This window comes from Onychomys torridus, chromosome 9, assembly GCF_903995425.1.
Source record: "Onychomys torridus chromosome 9, mOncTor1.1, whole genome shotgun sequence".
Taxonomy (NCBI): Eukaryota; Metazoa; Chordata; class Mammalia; order Rodentia; family Cricetidae; genus Onychomys; species Onychomys torridus.
The window spans coordinates 20,799-45,077 of record NC_050451.1 but is presented as its reverse complement, the minus strand read 5'-3'; the positions used below and the strand labels follow the sequence as shown (position 1 = coordinate 45,077).

The following is a 24,279-nucleotide window of genomic DNA, read 5'->3' as shown; positions in this document are numbered from 1 at the left end:
CTTCTCCTTCTTCTCCTTCTTCTCCTTCTCCTTCTTCTCCTTCTTTTTTTAAAAAATTATATTTGTGTTTTAATTTTACACATCAGCCATGGGTTCCCCTGTCCTCCCCCCTTCCACCCCTGCCCCCATCTTCCCCCCAGCCCCTCCCCTTCATTCCCATCTCCTCCAGGGCCAAGACTCCCCTGGGGATTCAGCTCAACCTGGTAGATTCAGTCCAGGCAGGTCCAGTCCCCTCCTTGCAGGTTGAGCAAAGTGTCCCTGTGTAAGCCCAAGGTTCCAAACAGTCAGCTCATGCTCTAAGGACAGGTCCTGGTCCCACTGCCTGGGGGCCTCCCAAACAGTTCAAGTATTCAATTGTCTCACTTATCCAGAGGGCCTGATCCAGTTGGGGGCTCCATAGCTTTTGGTTCATAATTCATGTGTTTCCATTAGTTTGGCTATTTGTCCCTGTGCTTTTTCCAATCTTGGTCTCAGCAATTCACACTCTTACAGTCTCTCCTCTTTCTCGACAATTGGAGTCCTGGAGCTCCACCTGGGTCAACCCTTCTTCTTTTCAGAATTCTCCTCGTCTGCTTGCCTCACCTATATATACTTCCTGCTTGGTTACTGGCCAATCAGCATTTTATTAAACCAGTGTACAAAAGCATTATCCCACAGCACTTCACCTTTTCTGTCTAATCAAAAAGGAAGGTTTTAACTTTAACATAGTGAAATTACATATAATAGAACAATTATCAAGCAAGAATTATAGTTATAATATCTAGTCTTTATATTTGGCAGATTTAAAGAAAATATTCTATTTATCCTATATTTGAGAGTCTAAGGTTTCATATCTAACTTATCTTTTATCATAACCAAGGAAAATTATAACTATCTAGTCTTCAACTACATCAAAGACCCCAGAAAGATATAATATTACATAAGTAAACAGGAAATGCATTGTAAGCAACTTCCAAAATTCTGGAAATGACAGAGACAGCTGGCTGCCTGGACAATCACCCAAAGTTTCTCTGCAACATTGGGGCATCAATCTTTAGACTATAGGTCTAGTCTCTCAGTCACTTTTCCTTGTGTCCTGTAGAATGTCTGGCAGTCTCCTCTACGAAGCAAGAACCTGAAGGACCATCTCACCTTGTTTAGGCAAAATTTAGTGGTCATTTTTCCATGGGTCCTGCATGTCCAGTTGATACAACATTTTGTCAAGCAGTCTAGGCAAAAACAGTTTCTTGCCCAAATGGCTAACTTTTGCCAAGAAGAATATAAACTCCATATGGAGTGTCTTTGATGCCCGTCTTCTTCTTGTAAGTAAATTGGTGCTTCCAGGAGCAGACATATCTCCACTGTCCAGAAAAGTCTAAGTTTTTAAAACATTTTAAATGCCATATTCTGTAGGTCTTTGAAGTGTTAGAAGATTACCTACTTAATTGAAATATATATATGTATACCTAGAAAACTTAACTAACATGACTATAAGTTTGATTATTATAGATGACTAATTATTAATCTGGATTTCTTTTATTATCCATTACAATTTCAATGAGTTACATAAACATAATACTTTAAACAAGAGTAGAAATGTACATACACTATAACAAAATTAAATTTGTATCAATAAACTAAAATCCTTAGCAATATAAAACATTTTTAAACAAGTTGTTGCTCTTTAAAAGTAGATTCAACAATCTACTCCTTCATCCTATCACATCTATATCCTATATTTCTATATCATACCCCGCTTTCTTCTTATAGAAAGAGATTGACTATGATCAATAATAATTTATAACCAACCACCTAAATAAAGACAGACAAACATCCATATTCCAGTTTTTTGGGAATGTGGGCATAGTTTTCTAGGCTATTTCATGCTAATACTGGGTGCTGGTAGTCTTATGGGATTTCTTGAGAAAATTTGAGATAATGGTTAAGTCCTGGGAAGACCAGCTATAACCTTTGTTGATAGGTACCATCTGTTAAGGTACAGGAGGTCTGGCTTGATCAAATCTGATCCATTTTAACTTGGAACAAATCCATAGCCTCTTACTTCCTGTGGAAACAAAAGCAGAGCCTCCTTTCCAAAGCAACATAACCTTAGGTCCAAACTTTGAAGTCAAGGTACCTTTAAAATATACATATTGGCACACCTTTATTCCCAGCACTCGGAAGGCAGAGGCAGGTGGATCTCTGTGAGTTCGAGGCCAGCCTGGAATACAGAGTGAGTTCCAGGAAAGGCACAAAGCTACACAGAGAAACCCTGTCTTGAAAAACCTATATATATTATACATACATATATATACACACACATATTGGTTTAACTGAGCAGCCTTTATAATTAAATGTCTTTCTGCCGTTAAAAATCCCAAAGACAATATAATCCAGACTGTGTGATTTCCATCTTTACGTGGCTTATTTTTTATATTACTTTTACTTTCTCTTTAAAGACTTTATTTTTTTAAAACTTTGTATTTCTTTATATAACTGTCTATATTCTTTTTCCTCTCTCTTCCAAGCCTATGTACATTGTTACACACACTATAAACTGTTTAGAGGTTTATCCCATCTGAATCTCTCTTACTGTGAATTGTTTTAAACTGCAGCATGACTAGGACTGAAATGGCAGCTTTGGCTGCTGGCTCCGCCCATCTCAGCTTTCCAACATGGTGGAACTATGTTTACCACCAGCTCTGGGGAAACCATGTTCATTGCTGACTCTCTGAAGCAGTGGGTCTATGCTTCCATCCAGCAGCATGTAGCCCCAAAACCTTTTTCTTCCTTCTTTCCTTCCTTCCTTCCTTCCTTCCTTCCTTCCTTCCTTCCTTCCTTCCTTCCTTCCTTATTTTTCCCCCACCCCTCCTTTCTTTCTTTTGTCTGTACTAGCAAAAGCTATATCCACCATGTACCACACACCATGCTGCATGGCTTATAGACACCACTGTGTACAGTGGCAGGAATCCACCATGCTGCACTTAAGTCCATACGCCATATGAACCTGCCATATTGTAGCTCAAGTCCGCATGCCACAGCGTCTCTTTACTTTGACGTCTCTATATCTCGACCTGCATGAGACATGAAGTAGAAAGCTGTTTTTGGCTCTGTTATTGTATACTTAGAAGGCCTTTTTAAACAATTTTAGGCCTTATTGAAATTTCAGAGTCCCATGTTGGTACACCAAATATAGCTGGAAGTTTTTCTGTGTCCCAGCTGGCTGGCGGTTGGGACACCTGATCTCTCCTTTTTGAGGTATGATTAATTGAAATCTAGTAGACTATTAAAGTACTATTCTTTTAAAATTATGTCAATTTTGCTTAAATGTTCAAAATCATGTTTACAGATTCAATGTGAGTAGAAGCATATGGCTTCAAATGTTAGACTTCAGTTGGGTATTTTCTGCTTGTGTGGAGAGCCAACTGTGTGGGATGCTTAGGCAGGGAGATTCCCTTGTGAGACACCCATCTCACAAACAAACCAAAACAAAACAATAGGTTCTAGAAAGGTACACTATATCAATACATATCATTATTCAAGTCATCTCCCTACACTCACATAAACTACATAAGATATATTAATTCTATTTCTTCCTGCCTGAGTACTCTAAATTTATTTGTTAGGCTTCTCTTTGTATAGGGTCTTAAAGGCCCTTTAGTCTCTATGTTTATTGGCCTGATACTATCAGACTCATCCTTAAGAATCTGCCCATTGTGTAAGCAGAATGAAACATATCCTCTGTAGTTCTTTATTTATAGTATTGAATCTGATAAAGTCTCATTCTGAAAGACATAATATTGGCACTTTGAAAATCTTATGTGTTGGTGTTTTGTTGCCTGTGTACATGTACTCCATGTGCATGCATTGCCTGCAGAAGCTGGAAGAGGACAACATTTTCTCCTGGAACTGGAGTTACAAATGGTTATGAACTGCAATGTGGAAGTAAAGGTCCTCTGGAAGAGCAAGTAGTGCCATCTAGGCCGTCTCTCCAACCTGAAGAGATAGCTCAGAGGTTAAGAGCATTGGCTACTTTTCTATAGGTCCTTAGTTCAATTCCCAGCAACCACATGATGGCTCACAACCATCTGTAATGAGATCTGGTGCCCTCTTCTGGCCTGTAGGCATACATGGAGACAGAACACTGTTTACATAATAAATAGGTAAATCTTTAAAAATTCTTATATTCTTTTAACTACTTTTAGGAGCTAATTTTTCTCTATGCCAGATAAGTTTTTTTTTTCTCACTTATCAAAAATTGAACAAGGAATTATTTTTCATACTGGAGATTGAGCCCAGAGTCTTGATCATGTTAGCCACATGCTCTACCAAAAGAGTTCTACCCCATGCTCTGCTCAGTTTCTGAAAAAGACATTGATGTTCATTCATATCAAATTGCTTTCCTCATGTGTAAATTATTTTTAATAGCAAATTATAAAAATTATCATGTAATTAAAGCTGGAGAATAGCTTTAGATGTTTTCTTAGTTAGGGCTTCTGTTGCTGTGATAAAACACCATGCCCAAAGCAACTTGGAGAGGAAAGGATTTGTTATATCTTGTAACTCTCAGGTCAAAGACCATCACTGAAGGAAGTCAGGGCAGGAACCTGGAGCAGACCTGAAGCAGAGGCCATGGAGCTTACTCCTCATGGCTTATTCACTTGCTTTCTTGTACAACCCAGGACTACTTGCCCAGGGATGGCACCACTCACAGTGGACTGAGCCATCCTCCATCCATCATCAGTCAAGAAAACACCCCACAAACTTGCTCATAAGCCAGTCTGGCAGTTTTCAGCTGAGGCTCCCTCCTCCCAGATGATTCTAGATTGTGTCACTATGGCATAAACAGTCAGCACAGAGGTGAATGTTTGACACACGAGGACACTGGACACCCCTTGATATTTGTAGCATAGAGCTTGTACACATCTAAGAGCTCAGGGAATGCTTATTCAGAGAATAAGGTGTAGCAGTCAGGTGATAGCTCTGTATCCCACAGTTCAGTATACTCAGGCCAACCTCTACTCCCTGTCTAGTTCCTTGTCATGTGCTTGCTTTCTTGTGTGATGGCGGCTTTCGTCTGAGCAGGTTTGTCTTTGCTTCAATTAGCAGTGATGCCCAAGCTTTGGGTTTCTGACCTCTGTTGGCTTTTTAAGTACTTGATCTTGTAATATAGTTGAAATACACATTTTTAATATATTTATGATATAATTCATAAAGATAATTTGATATACTAAAGTATAGAATTAGGACCAGCATGGGGGTGCATATCTTTAATCCCAGCATTTGGGAGGCAAAGGCAAGCAGATCTCTTCGAGTTCAAAGCCTGCCTGGTCTACAAAGGAAGGTCCAGGTCAGCTAAAGCTACATAGTATGACCCTGTTTCAAAACAAGAAAACAAAACAAAGGCAAAGAAAACCCCAAAACACAACTAGTCATTTCCTTCTATTTATAAAATTTCTACTTTGGTGAGTATTTGAAAGGCTATAGCTTTAAACCTGAAGGGATTTTTGGAAGTGCTTCAATGCCTTTTTCTTACTGAGAGTGTCTTACTTTTTAAATTGTTTTTTCTGCTGTGAAATGTACTCCCTCTCACTTAGTGAGATGCTGAGGATCCTGGGCTTTCTCTGTGTCCAGGATCTGCTGCAAATGACTGTCCTTGTTTATATTGCAGTTCTCAGAAGCAGAGTTTGGAGCTCACGAGTGACCTCAGCATTCTCCAGATGACCAGGAAAGAGCTCGAGAACCAAGTGGGATCCTTGAAAGAACAACATCTTCGTGACTCAGCTGACTTAAAAACTCTTCTCAGTAAGGCTGAAAACCAAGCAAAGGATGTTCAGAAAGAGGTAAAGCGAAAAGACATGCTCAGCCCAATTATGGTTGGACTTAAAGCCAAAGGCAAATCAGATATCCATGCCACTTAGAAATAAAGAAAAGCAGAACGCATATTACCTGACAGTTGACACTTGGAACATCCCAGCCTGGTAATTACTAGCTGTTCGTCCATATCAAGAGAATTTATCAAGTGCTTGCTTTCAAACATACAGACATAAGAGCTAGTTCTTAATTTTTCTCTAATAGTTGACTGACATGAGAGACCCTTTGTATTAGATTGCTTGGTCTGTTTAACTATCAAAGAGTGTGTCATATTAAATGAAGCATTCTTTTGGAAAGGCAAACTACAAACCAGGGCAACTACAAACCAGAGCTATATGCTCCTGGGAAAGTGGCTAAAAAGTCACTTACCCTCCTGTGGTGGCTCATGCTTGTCATTCCAGCATCAGGGAGGTTGAGGCAGGAGGATTGCAATGAGTTCAAGGCTTTACTGGGTTATAGAATGAACCCTATTTCAAAACACCAAAGTAAAATATATATACAGATGGTCAAGGTGATGTACACCTACAATCCCAGCACTTGGGAGGTGGAGCAGAAGAGTCAGGAGTTCAAGGTCAGCCTCAGTTACATAGTAAGTTTGCGGCTAGCTTAAGCTGCATGAGCTCTATGTCAGAAAAACTTAAAATTCACCTATATGCAGGCAGCCAAATGCCTATTCTATGGAACTGAATTTTCCCCCTATACTTTTTGTCTTCACAAATACACACACTTAAGTTTCCATGTGATTCTGCTTATACCTTGATTTCATTAGCTTTTGAAATAATCATGTGAAGGATGGTAAGAGGTTGACTTTGGAAAGGACTCACCCCAGGTCTTTCTGAATAGGATAGATGCATTTTAAAGCTGACAACAGGGCAGAAAAGTTCTGTTCACTCCTACTGGCCTTCCTGCACTGACTCCTGTCAGCTAAGGATGCAGGTTAATAAAGCCTGTCTGCTCATCAGGAAGTACTAGCTGTCGACTTGCTTACAGGCAAGATTGTTCATATGATAGAAGGAAGTAGAAGACAGCTCTTTGTCTTTACAAATGAAATTTCTGAAAGTTGTTTTTAGAAACTAAGATTAATGCAAGTTTCCTTTGCACTTTGCCTGGAGTATCCTGAATTTGGAAGTGTTTTTTTCTTCTGTCTTTGTGCTTGTTTCTAAAGGGAAAAAAATGGCAACAGTTTTGATATTCATGTAGACACATTGACTTTGAAATGTTCAGCTTTACCTGGTTAAGGATGTGTATTTTAGAAACATCCTCATTTGGTTTTAACACAAATTTTGTGCCAAAGTAAATATCCTAATATTTAATACTGTAAGCACTTTGTGCCCTTCCTGTCCATGTGCCATAATTCTTTCAATATTTGGGAAGAATTTGTGGTGGGAAGATGATTCTGTTGTATGTTATTAATGAATACATTAGCCATTTGTTGCATTATTTGTTTGCCTGCTTTTAGTCACTGAATAATCAGTGCCAAGTGCTTTAACTGTTTCCACAAATGGCGTGGCATGTTGTCACAGCATCTAAAGTATTGCTAGCCTCTGGATTGCATTAAATGCAGCATATTTGGAAATATGTCTGAGCTTGTTAGTATGTTCTTTCCTATTTTCTTGTTCACTGTTTTTCATTGTGAAATGATGTATAGTCATCATATTCCTTTGTAATGTGAATTGCTGTTTGTCCTTCTGTCAACATATTGGACACTAGTCTGTAAGTAAAAGTTCTAATGAGGTTTTTATCTCTGTGTAATACACTACAAAAATACATTATTACTTTTTAGTAATGCATATTTACTTCTTTTCAACATTTCCATTTGCTCTTCTTTCTCTCATGGAATCATGCTTAATGTGCTAAAAAACCCTGATTATGTGTCTTCAGTACTGTAAGAGGTTAAACTGTTGTAAGTTGAACAACCCCAGATATGATTATGATTATGATTATGATGATGATGATGATGATTTGTGTGAAGAAGAGCCACAAGTGTTGGTAATATTATGTGATATTTCTCTCTTGAGACCAAACTCACTGGTTACTTCAAAGTTAAAAAGCAAGAGGAAACAGAAGTGATATCCAAGCAAGGTGTAAACTAAGGCTGCAGAATGTGACCTTTGTTCTGCTGGTTAAAGCTTTATCTATGGTAATTTTTATATAAAAACTCCAAAGAAAAAGTGTGAGAAATAATTCTCTAATAGTAAAAGAATTGTATATCATGTTTATATTTGATTTTATAAAGCATCTATGCATTTTAATTTAATGAGAATAGCTATGATCCAAGAGTTCAACCAGTGTGTGGCATACACTTGCAATTTGCATACTTAGGAAGCCGATAGAGATAGGTCTCAAGTTGGTGCCAACTGGGCTTCATAGACTCTGTTTCAAAGAAACCAACCCGCCAACCAGTGAATACATAAAACATTGAACATCTAATTGCCCTGAAAAGACTGACTCAGGGTTGGTGCTTGGCTTCCCTGTCTTCCTGTAGGGCCAGAGTCCTCCCCATGTACTTACTCCCTTGCTTGAGCTAAGTGGCAGTATCCGTGACTGTGCTGCTCTCTCGTGCCACGCTTCACACTCCTGAAATGGAGAGATGATTAAGTGTTCTGATGTAGAGGGCAGTCTGGGTGTAATCATGGTGGAAAGGGGAAGGAGAGGAAAAGTTTGGTTGACAAAGCACTTTTGACTTGTCCTCTTTTTGCACTGTTTGGAACTGTTGGATGATCACGGAGAACCAATGGCATTCTAAGGTGCAAAAACTAGTCTAGAATCACTGACTTTTCCTTGGCAGCCTCCCAGCAGCCTTATGCCTTCTGGGAGAGTTCACAGACCCTTACATCAACCCAAAAAAAGCTGTCACAAACAAATACATGAATTTTAGTCTTTGGTTAATTTTCTAGTGTATTTCCCAGGACTGTTCAGGGAATGTTCTTAAGTAACAAATCATTTCTTTCATAGCTTTCTTCTCCTTCCTGGTAACCTCTGACCTCTGACCCTGACTTCCTCCCTGCCCCCTTCTCTCCTAATGTCTTTAATTTAAACATTTTCATCTTTCTTAGATCTTGTCTTTATTGAGTATTGAGGAGGTTCTCTCCACTCCATGGTGCTTGCATTTATCAGGACCATTATTATAAAGGTGTCCTTTGTTAAATTTGGGATTTAGGTAGAGAAGAACTACCTTCCATTTTCCTAAGCCGTGCTGAGACAAGAGGAGGAGCCATTCTGATAGACCACACTCATGGGATATTGGTTTTCTGTTCAGTCCTTGTCTTCCTGTCTTCCTTCTGAAACACTCAGAGATGGCAGAATGGGGCAGCAGAAGTGGAGACAGAGGCATGCCAGCAGCAGAGCAGTGCCCCTTTGGGAACCTCATCTTCAGTAAGCTGCAGCATCTAGAAATGGAACCAGTCTAGAATTCCAGCTTCTTGGGACCATTAAGAGATCAAGCCACACTGTATATCACATTGGTTTGACCTGTCTTCAAGGGATAGTTTGTGTGAAAGTCAAAAGTTATTTATATATATTCATATTATGTCTATATATTACACACACACACACACACACACACACTCACTCACTCACTCACTCACACTCACACACACACAGTTTTCAAGAGTAGAAAATGGCTGGTTCCTTTATGGAAACTTTTCTATCAGAAACAGATTTTAAGAAGTCTTTTAAATTGGTGCTGATGGGCTTTAAGTGTCAGATGCCCCAGTCTTTGTGGTGAGTATGTCAGAATCATTTCTCTCTCTGCCTTATTTGTCTAGAAAACTCACTGATACGACATTGATGATATCCACTAGTGCTGAGTAATAGAAGACTTAGTGAAAGTTAATGCTTTTTATTTCAAGAGTAAATAACTTGGCTAACATGGCTTCCCTTTAATTACCAAGAAATACATTTAGACCTAACTCTGACATTTAATTAGGATTTGTCTCTCTACCTGTTTGTCTTTTGCTCAAAGGAAAAAAATTCCAATTTCCCCTCTTCTCACTTGATGGAAGAAGTGACCCTTTATATTATAAACAGATGACAACACGGTATGTTCTGTTCTTTGATTTTAACACCAGGGCAAGAAAAGTCATTACATAGGATTAAGCCATCTTTAAAGATTTCTTACTATGAGTGCCAAGGACTTACCCTTCTTGAAAGGCTTGACTTTGGTGTTCAACATTATTAGAGAGGGCCTGGTATATCCTGACTAGAACCATAACTTCATACCCATCTTAAGTCCAGCCTGCACACTCTTTTTCTCTTTGCCTTTAGTATGAAAAGACACAGACTGTACTCTCAGAACTGAAGTTGAAGTTTGAAGTGACTGAGCAGGAAAAGCAATCAATCACAGATGAGCTCAAACAGTGCAAAGACACCCTGAAGCTGCTGCGAGAGAAAGGAGCTAACGTAAGTGTTTACCAGCTCAGCTCAGCTTCCGTGGAGTGGGGTGTCGGAGGGTTGAGAACGGTTTTCAGGATCTAACAGCCTGGGCACAGGAAGAATAGCTGTTCACGATGAATAGCTGTGCTAGAACTTCTGTGCAATGGGATTTCTTTCCTTCTTTTTAAGTAAGAATTTACCCCTTAAACTTAACACCCATAGAAAAACTTGAGGCCTGCCTGGTGGAAAACAACTGTCAGTAAAACAACTTGGAAGAACTCTCTGGTTTGCCCAGTTTAGTCTGAAATTTTGTCTCTAGGTCACCAGCCGCCTTTTGTTTCTTTCCTACTGGGAAATGAAGCCTGTGCCGCCCAAGGCCGTTTAGGAGACATGGTACACACTGGTCCTTAGCCTTAGGTGGTTTCAGAAAGCAGGGCTTTAGTACAGTTTTCGTTTCTACACTAGTAATGTACATTCTTAAAAGCTTTCTGCTTATTTGGCATCTATCAGTATTTGGTAAATTGACACAGAGCTTTCTAATGGATGTTTGAGAGAGAGATGGGGACCAACGGGCACAGAGATGGGAAAAACATTTGGCTGTAAATTTAGTTTGATGACACTTGTTTCTCACTTGGGAAGAAAGGTCTTGAAGGCGAAGTTGTACTAAATAAATGTTGTGTTGTTTGTTGTGGTGGACATTGCCTTTGTGGGCCTAACTGATGGATGTTCGGTGTGGTTGGTTGTGCTCTGTCACAGCTTGGACACTGCAGTGGACGTGAGCCACATGCTTCCAGTGGCTGCTCACCTTGCAGCACAAGCACAGATGAATGATGTTGCATGGCCATCCAGTTATGCAGTTTTCACAGAATGCTCACAAGTTGTGTCCAGCTGTCCTTTACTTACTAAAGTTACAGATTTTAGACAATAAAAGATTACAGGTGAGGTAGGAGCCCCTTAGAAATGGAAGGGTTGAAGACTTAATGCTAAACAAAAGTGGATTACATTTATTTTTTAATGCATAGAATATAGAAATCTTCTAAAATCAGATCATAATGGTTTGATATATTTTCTTTTGTGTTAATTCATACCTGATTATAGAATTTCAGTCCACCTCCTGCTAAATTAACCTACAAAGACATCTTGCATGATCAGAATGACCCTTCCTGTACTCTTACTATTTATAATCATATAAAACTATTCACCTTCAGGATGAATTTTCCTTTTTTACCATATAAGCTTATATCCCCAAGTAACTCCTTTCCCCTTTAAAAAAAATCAGATATGGTTAGAATAAAGGGAAGTTATTCTTTGGCTTTGGCTACCCATTTATCATACATTGTGCCACACCTCTTGACCCATTGAGTTCACATTATAACAGAACATGTATTTTTAAGCTTTAAAACAATGCCATCTCAAAAGTGAAATAATTTCGGTTGGAAGGAAAATGGGTTTCAATGAAAGAACAAAATATACCCTATCTGTTGCCATGGAAACATATCTATTAACTAGTGGACTTCAGATGTGAAACAAAAATAATATATTGTCAAACGGAGCATTGCTTGATAAACTGACATCCATGCTCTGTCTGAACTTGTCACATTTCATTAGGATATTTGTGGACAAGCACATTGACTCTTGCCCCTAGCTGTTCTTTTGAAGTAGTCGTTTCTTAGCATACGTGTCCCAGCCCCATCATTCTGGATTATGTTAGATGTCTTTAAAATGTTTGAATTGGTGCAAAACCTGAATGGTGTACTTGTTACCTCAGTCTTCCTCTTCTTCTTCTCCAGCCACCCCTGGGGTCTAAATCATCTTATCTGATTGTTTTCATAGCATAAAATGATTTCAATATCCCTTCCCTTCTTCAGCCCACCATATTACAACCTGTCCCAGCCGTATTCATCGGCCTATTCCTGGCTTTCCTGTTTTGGTGTTTCGGTCCATTGTGGTAGAGAAAGGTACAAGCACTACTGTTGAGTCTTTGTCTGTTTGTCACTGTCACCTGTTTGTGCCATATTTGTAATAGAGTGCATGGCAAAACCACACGGATGTGTTGTTACCTGACGCAAACCCTTCATTTAGTATGCTGTGTATTTGTCATATTAATGAGCAATCAACTAATCACATAACATTATGTCTTGTTTCTTTTGTAGTAATGCTAACATGAATTAACCCTATGTTAACCTCTTGTTAATATGCTTCCTTTAACTGAGTCTTTATCTCTAGCAAACTGGAGTAAGCAGTGAGTTTCTGCAATAGCGCCACCCACATCCCAGTTACGTTCAATCAGATTTGAATGAGAAATGAAGAGTTTGCATCTTTGAAATTTTAGCCAACTGTGTTACCCTTCCTTTCTTCCTTCCCATTCATGGTGTAGAGTTTTTTTCCTTTAATCCTTTGCCTGTTTGCTGTGAAGACGAAAGAAAGTGAGACTAGTCTAATGAACCATTGGTTCACAATTTCAACCCCAGTGACAATGTACATGTGTGATATAAGCAAGCTCTATAACAAACCTTTTTGAGCTTTGATCTGCAAATTAAGAGTATTTCTCAAGAATACTGTCAGAATACCAGTAAGAATAAAGGTAGCTACCAAAGTAAATGGATTTTATAAATCCTCTGAGAGCTGACTGTTCTTTGCCTTTAGCTGATAATAGAGCATGCTTATCAGAGGAATCCCATGGGCAGGGCCTTAGTGCCACTGTCCTCCTGAACCTCATCCGATTTGTGTCTTTTTTGGATCAAGCCTGTACCATTCATCTATCCCATCTTAGAACTCTGTTTTTTATAAACTGTGAAATAGCAGAATTGTACTGCAGGCACACAGTAAATGTGTGTGGCAGACACAGCCCAGAACTGTATTTAGAAATAACAAAGTTGGAAGCTGTCCAGAACTTTCCTGGGCTGTTCAGGCTTCACATTATGGTCCTGCTGGTGTGGATCTCCCTCATTTCCTTTCTTTCTACATTTACCTTATTAATGCAAGTGCAGAGTTTTCTGATGGTCTTTTATCCATGGGACTCAGTTCACCAAGGGGTTAAATATATATGAAAAGAGACGGGGAGAATGTGATATTGACTCTTGGTTTCTTTCCACACAGAAACCCTGGCCCTGGATGCCCATGCTGGCGGCCCTGGTTGCGGTGACAGCCATCGTGCTGTATGTGCCAGGTCTGGCCAGAGCTTCTCCGTGACAGTGTCTTGGGTCTGTACACCGCCCTTCCTCTAGAAGCTGGCATCACTCAGGCTGGGGACAAGCAGAACCGTTTTCTTCCTTTTTACCTCTTAAAACAGCAAAGTGCAAGAAAGAGCTGGAGGGTCATTGCTTTAACTTATAAAAAAATATATCTGTCTATAGAGAGGATATAAAGTTGTGAATTTATTCGGTTTTTCATGTAATTTTTAAATTAGTATGTTGAGATTCTGAATATTATGGTGGCCTAAAGTAGGCTTCTTAGTGCACCAAATTATTTATACCATAAATTTATAGATATTTTACTCTGAATTCTGATGGCCACATAATTCATTTTTCTGATTCAATAACTACTCAAACCGAACAACCAATACATACATGGGAAAAGAGGCCCTGTGTGCTCAGTGCCTATCAGTTTGAATATATACACACACACATATATATATATTTTTTTTACATATTTACTCCATTTTTACTTGTTATAAAACCACTGAGCTATTGGGAACAAGACTTAGACAATTATTTGTGTGGGTTTTTTTTTTTTTTTAATGGAAAAACACATTTGGAAAATATTCTGTTATAATGATGATTGGGAGAATATATACATGTTTGTTCAGCCTTAATGTGACTTGAAGATGTGAAGGACATCAGCTTTGAAAAACTTTCCATGAGAGATTGTATTTTCTTGAGCAAACTGAAATATTTCTGGGAGCAAAAACATAATTGCATAATTTCAGAGTGAATTGGAATGTAACTTCCTAAACCTCATGTATTTAAGACATGTTTTCTTTAAAAGCCAAGTTACCTTCTCATATACAGCAGTTTAGAAAGCATGATTTTTTTTTCTGTCATCTGTTCCTCCAAGCATGTTTAATTGAAGGAAGAATTATATCTGTTTAGATAAGCTTTTATTGACTTAATTTGGTTATGATGTGGAGCTAATTCACATTCAAGGTGAACTGGTGTTACCTACCAAGATTTCTTGCTTGGGTAAACAAATGTTCTTTTTATTGTTAATTGGGACAGCCTGTTAATTAGTAGCACTCTTCCCAAGATTGGTAGTGTTCCATGCACAGTGGCACACCTAAGCACTGCTTGACATTATACATTTAAAACACCGAGGTTAAAGTTTAGCTATGGTTTTGTGCAGCACCATGGTGATGTCAGTATCCTAAAGTATCACATAGTTCAGTTTTCTTCAGTCAGTGAAGACTGGGAGGGAAAGACGGTGAATTGGCTTGAATGTTTTCTGAGAATACCCAGATCTAGCCAGATATTGAGATAGGAGTTTAGGATGTCATTTGCCTTGTGATGTTTGGCATCATTGTTTTTACTTTAAAAGTTGAATTTTAAGCTATTTGGGATTGTTGTCAGGAGAATCACTTGATTTATGGAGGAATCGGCCATGAATGACTTGTAGAAAATGCTGTCATATAGTTCATTTTACCCTTCTCTGTTCCAGGAGCCACTCCGCCCCAGAATGCTAGTATGCCAGTGGTACCTAGTACCTCTTGTATATAGTTATTGCAAATACTGTTCCGAAATGCATAACTTCAGAATTACCTTTTTTAAAGTAAATAATTGTTTGAAATCTATTTTGTAAAGATAAAACGTACAATAGAATTTCTGGAGTACAGATTAAACTATTTGCACTAACACACGTGATGTGCATGATTTAATAAAATAACTTTAATCTCCCTATGTACGTTTGAGTTCATTGAGTTCTTAGTGCTGGCTCTACCATTCCAGTGTCCTTAGCCTTTGCTTAAGTGAATTGGTGTTAAGCATATGTGAGATGTTCATCAGGGTTTAAAAGAAACCAGAGCAGTTTCCTCCCAAGTTTTACCTAACTTACTGTTGTACCTTTTCTCCTTTTAATATGGTCATTGTGAATATGTGACTCACTTGCCAGACTAATGTCATCAAATGTAAGGCCTAGCATCAATATTTACTTTACTCACATCAAATAAATGGGATTTGTAGTTATTCCAGTTTTTCTTCAAGAATGTCAGTGAGCCTGTTCATAAGCAGTGCCGCCAGTTTTTGTTTTTGTTTTTCTCAGTTTGCTTATGGTTAAACAGAGCAGGAGTGTTACAAGGTAGTAATACTCATTGAAGTCTAAGCACAGCAGTAAGAAATTGTGTCTTAGTTTAAGGTTACCCCAGACTACAAAGTAAGACTTTGTCTTAAGAAATTGACAACCACAGAATGCAAACAACTGAGAAGCATGGTGTTTGACATGATGAACACCTGTATTGGCTCTTCTTTCTTTCTTCTTTTTTTCCCCTCTTTTTTTATTATTATTATATTTGTGTTTTAATTTTACACATCAGCCATGAGTTCCCCAGTCCTCCAACCTCCCACCCCCCCCCCCACCTTCACCCAATCCCCTCCCCTCCATTCCCATCTCTTCCAGGACCAAGACTACCCTGGCGATTCATTTAAACCTGGTGGATTCAGTACAGGCAGGTCCAGTCCCCTAATCCAGGCTGAGCATGTGTCCCTGTGTAAGCCCAAGGTTCCAAACAGCCAGCTCATGCACTAAGGACAGATCCCTGTCCTACAGCCTGGATGTCTCCCAAGCAGTTCAAGCCACTCAATTGTCTCACCCATCCAGAGGGTCTGATCCAGCTGGGGGCTCCACAGCCCTTGGTTCACAATCCATGTGCCTCCATTTGTTTGGCTACTTGTCCTTTGTGCTTTTTCCAATCTTGGTCTCAACAATTCACACTCCCACGTTCCCTCCTCTTTCACGACAACTGGACACCCGGAGCTCCACCTGGGGCCTGGCTGAGGATCACTGCATTCACTTCTATCAGTTATTGGATTAGAGTTCCAGCATGACCGTTAGGGTGTTTGGCCATCTGATCACCAGCCTAGGTCAGATCAGGCTTTCTCTCAACCATTGCCAGCAGTCTACAGAGGATGTATCATTGTGCATTGTTGGGGACCTCTCCAGCACTTTGTCTATTCCTGTTCTCATGTGGTCTTCATTTATCATGGTCTGTTACTCCTTGTTCCCCCTTTCTGTTCCTGATCCAGCTGGGATCTCCTGCTCCCCTAAGCTTTCTTTCCCTCAAACCTTGCCCTTCATTACTCCCACTGTCATCCAGGTTGTTCATGTAGATCTCATCCATTTCTCTTATTGGGTGATCCCTGTGTGTTTCCTAGGGTCCTGTTTTCTAGGTAGCCTCCTTGGAGTTGTGTAGCAGTCTAGTCATCTTTGTTTTACATCTAGAATCCTCCTATGAGTGAGTACATACCATGTTTGTCCTTCTGAGTCTGGGTGACCTCACTCAGGATGATTTTTTCTAGATCCATCCATTTGCCTGCAAACCTCATGATGTCATTGTTTTTCTCTGCTGAGTAGTACTCCATTGTGTATATGTAGTGTATTTTCTTTACCCATTCTTCAGTTGAAGGGCATCTAGGTTGTTTCCAGGTTCTGGCTATTACAAACAATGCTGATATGAACATAGCTGAGCAAATGCCCTTGTGGTATGATTGAGCATTCCTTGGGTATATGCCCAAGAGTGGTATAGCTGGGTCTTGGGGGAGATAGATTCCCAATTTTTTAAGGAAGCACCAAATTGATTTCCAAAGTGGCTATACAAGTTTGCATTCCCACCAGCAGTGGAGGAGAGTTCCCCTTGCTCCATATCCTCTCCAGCATGAGCTGTCTTCTGTGCTTTTGATCTTAGCCATTGTGACAGGTGTAAGGTGGTATCTCAGAGTCGTTTTGATTTGCATTTCCCAGATAATTAGGGATGTTGAACAATTCCTTAAATGTCTTTCAGCCATTTGAACTTCCTCTGTTGAGAATTCTCTGTTTAGTTCTATAGCCCATTTCTTAATTGGACTGTTGGGCATTTTGTTGTCTAATTTCTTGAGTTCTTTATATATTCTGGATATCAGCCCTCTGTCAGATGTGGGGTTGGTGAAGACCTTTTCACATTCTGTAGGGTGTCGCTTTGTCTTGTTGACTGTGTCCTTTGCTCTACAAAAGCTTCTCAGTTTCAACAGGTCCCATTGATTGATTGTTTCTCTCAGTGTCTGTGCTACTGGTGTTATATTTAGAAAGTGCTCTCCGGTGCCAATGCGTTCAAGAGTACTTCCTACTTTCTCTACTATCAGGTTCAGAGTAGCTGGATTTATGTTGAGGTTTTTGATCCACTTGGACTTAAGTTTTGTGCATGGTGACAGATATGGGTCTATTTGCAGCCTTCTGCACATTGACATCTAGTTATGCCAGCACTATTTGTTGAAGATGCGTTCTCTTTTCCATTGTACATTTTTGGCTTCTTTGTCAAAAACTATATGTTCATAGGTGTGCGGGTTAATGTCAGGGTCTTCAATTCGATTCCATTGGTCCACATGTAGGTTTTTATGCCAGTACCAAGCTGTTTTTATTACGGTAGCTCTATAGTAGAGCTTGAGGTTGGGGATCATGATGCCTCCAGAGGTTGTTTCATTGTACAGGATTCTTTTGGCTATCCTGGGTTTTTTGTTTTTCCATATGAAGTTGAGTATTATTCTTTCCAGATCTGTGAAGAATTGTGTTGGTAATTTGATGGGAATTGCGTTGAATCTGTAGATTGCTTTTGGTAAGATCGCCATTTTTAATATGTTAATCCTGCCTATCCATGAGCATGGGAGATCTTTCCATTTTCTGACATCTTCTTCAATTTCTTTTTTCAGGGACTTAAAGTTCTTGTCATATAGGTCCTTCACATGCTTAGTTAGAGTAACCCCAAGGTATTTTATATCATTTGTGGCTATTGTAAAGGGTGATGTATCTCTGATTTCCTTCTCACCTTGTTTGTCTATTGTATATAGGAGGGCTACTGATTTTTTTGAGTTGATCTTGTATCCTGCTATGTTGCTGAAGGTGTTTTAAGCTGTATCAGTTCCTTGGTTGAATTTTTGGGATCACTCCTGTATACTATCCTGTCATCTGCAAATAGGGAGAGCTTGACTTCTTCCTTTCCAATTTGTATCCCCTTAATCTCCTTATGTTGTCTTATAGCTCTGGCTAGAACTTCAAGTACTATAATGAATAAGTATGGGGAGAGGGGACAGCCTTGCCTTTTTCCTGATTTTTAGTGGTATTGTTTTGAGTTTCTCTCCATTTAATTTGATGTTATCTGTTGGCTTGCTGTAGATTGCCTTTATTATGTTTAGGTATGTTCCCTGTATTCCTGATCCCTCCAAGAACTTTATCATGAAGGGGTGTTGGATTTTGTCAAATGCCTTTTCTGCCTCTAGTGAGATGATCATTTGTTTTTTTTTCTTTGAGTTTGTTTATATGGTGTATTACATTGACGGACTTTCTTATGTTGAACCACCCTTGCATCCCTGGGATGAAGCCTACTTGATCCTGGTGGATAATTGTTTTGATGTGTTCTTGGAGTCTGTTTGCCAGAATTTTATTGAGTATTTTTGCATCAATGTTCATGAGGGAGATTGGTCTGTACTTCTCTTTCTTTGTTGCATCTTTCTTTGGTTTAGGAATCAGGGTAATTGTAGCCTCATAGAAGGAGTTTGGTAATATTCCTTCTGCTTCTATTGTGTGGAACAATTTAAAGAAAGTATTGGTATTAAGTCTTCTTTGAAGATCTGGTAGAATTCTGCAGTAAAACCATCTATCTCATCCTCGTGTTTTTTTGTTTTGTTTTGTTTTGTTTTTTTTTTTTTTTTTTTTTTTGGTTGGGAGACTTTTAATGACTGATTCTATTTCCTTAGGGGTTATTGGACTATTTAGATGGTTTATCTGGTCTTGATTTAACTTAGGTATGTGGTACCTATCCAGAACATTATCCATTTCTTTTAGATTTTCCAGTTTTTTGGAGTAGAGGTTTTTGAAGTATGACCTGATGATTCTCTGGATTTCCTCATTGTCTGTTGTTATGTCCCCCTTTTCGTTTCTGATTTTGTTAATTTGGATGCTCTCTCTGTGTCTTTTGGTTAGTTTGGATAAGGGCTTGTCTATCTTGTTGATCTTTTCAAAGAACCAACTCTTTGTTTCATTAATCCTTTGTATTGTTCTCTTTATTTCTATTTTATTGATTTCAGCTCTCAATTTGCTAATTTCCTGGTGTCTGTTCCTCCTGGGAGACTTTGCTTCTTCCTGTTCAAGGGCTTTCAGGTGTGCTGTCAAGTCACTAGCGTGAGATTTCTCCAGCTTTTTTATGTGGGCATTTAGTGCTATGAATTTCCCTCTTAGCACTGTTTTCATAGTGTCCCCTAAGTTTGGGTATGTGGTGTATTCATTTTCATTGATGTCTAGGAAGTCTTTAATTTCTTTCTTTTTTCTTCCTTAACCCATTGGTGATTCAGTTGATTATTATTCAGTTTCCATGAGATTGTAGGATTTCTGTAGATTTTTTTTGTTGTTGAAATCTAACTTATACCATGGTGGTCTGATAGAACACAGGAGGTTATTCCAATTGTTTTGTATCTGTTGAGATTTGCTTTGTGGCCAAGTATGTGGTTGATTTTAGAGAAGGTTCCATGGGGTGCTGAGAAGAAGGTATATTCTTTTTTGTTCGGGTGGAATGTTCTGTTAGATATTGATTAAGTCCATTTGAGCCATAACATCAGTTAAGACCATTATGTCTCTGTTAAGTTTCAATTTGGCCGATCTGTCCAGAGCTGAAAGTGGGGTGTTGAAGTCTCCCACTATTAATGTGTGGGGTTTTATTTGTGATTTAAGCTTTAGTAATGTTTCTTTTACATATGTGGGTGCCCTTGTGTTTGGGGCATAAATGTTCAGAATTGAGACTTCATCTTGGTGGATCCCTGCGATGAGTATGTAATGACCTTCATCATCTCTTTTGATTGATTTTAGTTTGAAGTCTATTTTGATGGATATTAGGATGGCTACACCAGCTTGCTTCTTAAGCCCATTTGATTGTGAAGTCTTTTCCCAGCCTTTTATTCTTAGGAGGTATGTGTTTTTGAATTTGAGGCATGTTTCTTGTATGCAGCAGAAAGATGGGTCCTGTTTTCGTATCCATTCTGTTAGTCTGTGTCTTTTTATAGGTGAATTAAGTCCATTGATTTTAAGGGATATTAATGACCAGTGATTGTTCATTCCTGTTATTATTTTTATTATTTGGTGGTAGTGTGTGTGTACTTCTTCTTTGGGTTTTACTGCTGTGGTGTTATCTATTGCCTGTGTTTTCATGGGTGTATCTGCCTTCCTTAGGTTGGAATTTTCCTTCTAGTGCTTTCTGTAGGGCTGGGTTTGTGGATAAGTATTGTTTAAATCTGGTTTTGTCTTGGAAGGTCTTGTTCACTCCATCTATGATGATTGAAAGTTTTGCTGGGTATATTCGTCTAGGCTGGCATCCATGGTCTCTTAGTGTCTGCATTCTATCTGTTTAGGTCCTTCTGGATTTCAAAGTCTCCATTGAGAAATCGGGTGTTATTCTGATGGGTTTGCCTTTATAAGTCACTTGGCCTTTTTCTTTGCTGCCCTCAATATTCTTTCTTTATTCTGTATATTTAGTTATTTAATTATTAAGTGGTGAGGGGACTTTTTTTGGGGGTCTAGTCTGTTTGGTGTTGTATAGGCTTCTTGTATCTTCATAGGCATTTCCTTCTTTAAGTTGGGAAAGTTTCTTTTATGATCTTGTTAAATATATTTTCTATGCCTTTGAGTTGGTATTCTTCTCCTTCCTCTATCCCTATTATTCCTAGGTTTGGTCTTTTCTTGGTGTCCCAAATTTCTTGGACATTTTGGGTCATGACTTTGTTGGTTTTAGTGTTTTCTTTGACTGATGAATCTATCTTCTACTGTATCTTCAACACCAGAGATCCTCTCTTCCATCTCTTGCATTCTGTTGGTTATGCTTGCATCTGAAGTTCCTGTGTGTTTACTCAGATTTTCTATTTCCAGCATTCCTTCTGCTAGTGTCTTCTTCATTTTTTCTATTTCCCTCTTCATGTCTTGGACTGTTTCCCTTGCTTTTTCATGATTTTCTTTCTGGGACTTACTGTTTTCTTCTGCTTTAATTGTCCTTTCCTCTAGTTTTTTTATAGCGTTCTTCCCATTTTTTGTTTGTCTGTTCCTCTACTTTATTTTTGATTTCTTCTATATAAGGCTCTAGCCTCTTCATGATGTTACTTATAAGGTTGTTTTCTTCTTCTTCCATTCCGTGATGTTCAGGTCTAGCTGTTGGAGAAGGGCTAGGTTCTGGTGATGCTGTATTGCTCTTTATTTTGTTGTATGTACTTCTGCCTTGATGTCTGCCCATCTCTTCGTGGGTTTGTTCTTGGTGTTATCAGTGTACTTTGTCCAGACAGAGCTGACAGATTTAGGGAGCTTCTCTCTTGTCCAGATGGAAGCTCTGGGTCAGATGGGAGCTCTGGCCAGATAGGAGCTGGGGGGCTGGACTCTGAGTCTCAGGAAGTCCCTGGAGTCTCCTTTTCTTGTCCAGAAGCGAGCTCCTCTGGTCCAGATGGGAGTTCCGGGGCGGATGGGAGCTGGGTAGTGGTCTCTGAGTCTCCGGAAGTGGCTGGGGTCTCGGGCAAATGGCTTTGTGGTCAGGGTGTGGAGCCTGCAGGGTCTGCCTGCAGTCTTGGAAAAGGGGAGCCTTCCTGGAGGGCCTGACGAATGGCCAGAAACTAGGGCCAGGTTGTTCAGGTCCTCCGGGGATGGTTGGTGCCCAGGGTTGGGACCCAGATGTGGTTGCCTCTCTGACTACAACCCCAGGCACTCACCTCTGGTTCTGATGGGAGTTCCAGGGCAGGATGGAAGCTGGGGGCTGGTCTCTGATTCTCAGGAGGTGGCTGGGGTCTCGGGCAAATGGGTGTGTTTTCAGAGTGTGGAGACTGCAGGGTCTGCTTGCAGTCTTGGAAAAGGGGAGCCTTCCCGCAGGGCCCGCTGAATCTGTCTCTTATTTCTTAAGTCACATCATCTTTGTTAATCAGGAGCAAGTCACATTATTTTCTGGATGTTTCCATTTCTTCATCTAGAAACTGAGAAGAAAAAATGTCTACATTTTTGGTGGTGTTGTAGATATTAAAGAGCTAATGTATGAAAGTAGTGCCATTCAAGCGATGTGTAAATGGAATGTCATAATGAAAATTTATTGCAAATGGTAAAGTTTTAGGTGAAATAGTACATCTAATTTTAAAGAGATTGATAGAAACCCGAGACAGCACTGTTCCCTTTACCGTGGTCTCTTTATAGAGTGGTGTGCTTGGCTCAGTAGTGAGCCAATTGCTGCTTTGGAATGTGTTATTTCTAATTCCACTCTGAGTCACTCTCTATGAACTCAGATTTGTGACTAAAAAAATAGTCTGTTTTTCAGTCTTTAGTCATCAGACTTGCCTCAGCTTCCGTCCCCTGTGATAGCCTGAGATCGTCCTCACTTGGCACCACAAGGAAAATCCTAAGTGCCCTCTGATGGTAAGGTTCCAACCTTGATTATGGTTGAGGCAGCACTCTGATCAGGAGAGGATGTGCGCTGACTGAAGCACTCTGCATCCTTTTTTCCAGGGTTCGTTGCTGGGGAGGCTGGAGCAAGCTGGCTGCTTACAAGGGCCAGTGAAGAGCAGTTAGCGTAGTCTCATTTGAAATAGTAGATGTGGTTTTAGGTGTGAACCAGTTTGAGTGACTTAGAACAGGTGGTCTGTCCTTCCTGCCATTGCACCTTGCAGTTCACTGAGCCTGGGGACAGAACAGTTTGATTGACCCTGGGGCTATTTTTTCTCTTTGGACAAGATGTCTTTCTCCTAGGTCATATCACCCCACTATGAGTTTTGGCTTCTTCCAGTGGCTGTGATGTCTGCCAAAAGGATAGAGATCTGCATACAGATCAACTGAGGTAAAAATGCAGTCTTGCTCCAAAAATGTACTTCCAGAAATTTGTTTTGCAATGGTTAGCATGGAATTTTTGTAAGATAAATGATCCACAAATGGTCCACAAATAGGTCATTTGCTAAAACAGTTGTTAGTGCCACACCAGTAAGCACATACTATCTAGTCTCAGGGTACCATGAACAGAGTGTGTCTATAGCTGTGTCCTGACATCCAACAAGATGTCAGGAGTATAAATGTATATTGAGTATAAATGTTTGTTACAGGAGGCACAAAATCACATCCAAGTACAGTCCTGGGAGCAAAACACTGTAGCTGGAAGATTTCCTGTGTCCTGCCTGGCCCATGGTCAAATCTTTTACCCATAGTCCCGCAGCCTTTTATAAAATAATCACACAGGAGCTTAATATTATTTATAACTGCTCGGCCATTAGCTCAGGCTTACTACTGTCTAACTCTCACACTTAAACTAACCCATTTCTGTTCATCTATATGTTGCCACATATTCCCTGGCTTTACCTGTGTGCTATTATATGTTGCTCCCTAGATGGCAGGCTGGTGTCCCTTACTCAGCCTTCCTCTTCACAGAATTCTCCTTGTCTGCTTATCCTGCCTATACTTCCTGCCTGGCTACTGGCCAATCAGCATCTTATTTATCAACCAATCAGAGCAGCACATTCTCAGCATACAGAGTGACATCACCCATCAATGCACCTGGGGTAAAAAGCTCTCTGCCTTGCTGGGTGGTGGTGGTGCACACCTGTAACCTCAGTACTCGGGAGGCAGAGGCAGGCAGATCTCTGTGAGTTCGAGGCCAGCCTGGTCTACAAAGTGAGTTCCAGGAGAGCTTCCAAAGCTACAGAGAAACCCTGTCTCGAAAAACCAAAAAAAAAAAAAAAAAAAAAAAAAAAAAGCTCTCTGCCTTTTTTCCTGGAGCTTCTGTCAGTTTCCCAAGACATTGTCCACCATACATCATTCTTTTGACCATGTTCCAACATCTTTCCCTTCTTTATTTTTTTAAATCTTAGGGTATTT

The 24,279-nt window shown here is 39.7% G+C and overlaps 1 protein-coding gene across 18 annotated transcripts in view; it reads left to right on the top strand.

The window, feature by feature from the left end:
- LOC118590901 (sarcolemma associated protein) overlaps positions 1 to 15,404 on the top strand; it is a 129,197-nt gene extending 113,793 nt beyond the window's left edge. For 10 of the 18 annotated variants that reach the window (XM_036198722.1, XM_036198720.1, XM_036198710.1 and 7 more), the window contains 4 exons: positions 5,651 to 5,822; positions 10,120 to 10,254; positions 12,096 to 12,185; positions 13,327 to 15,404. In XM_036198722.1, the coding sequence (XP_036054615.1) occupies positions 5,651 to 5,822; positions 10,120 to 10,254; positions 12,096 to 12,179 (391 nt within the window). In that variant the 3' untranslated portion in view covers positions 12,180 to 12,185; positions 13,327 to 15,404. The remainder of the gene's footprint in view (positions 1 to 5,650; positions 5,823 to 10,119; positions 10,255 to 12,095; positions 12,186 to 13,326) is intronic. The other 8 variants (XM_036198721.1, XM_036198719.1, XM_036198705.1 and 5 more) reach the window with 2 other exon arrangements.
- Positions 15,405 to 24,279: the final 8,875 nt, after the last annotated feature.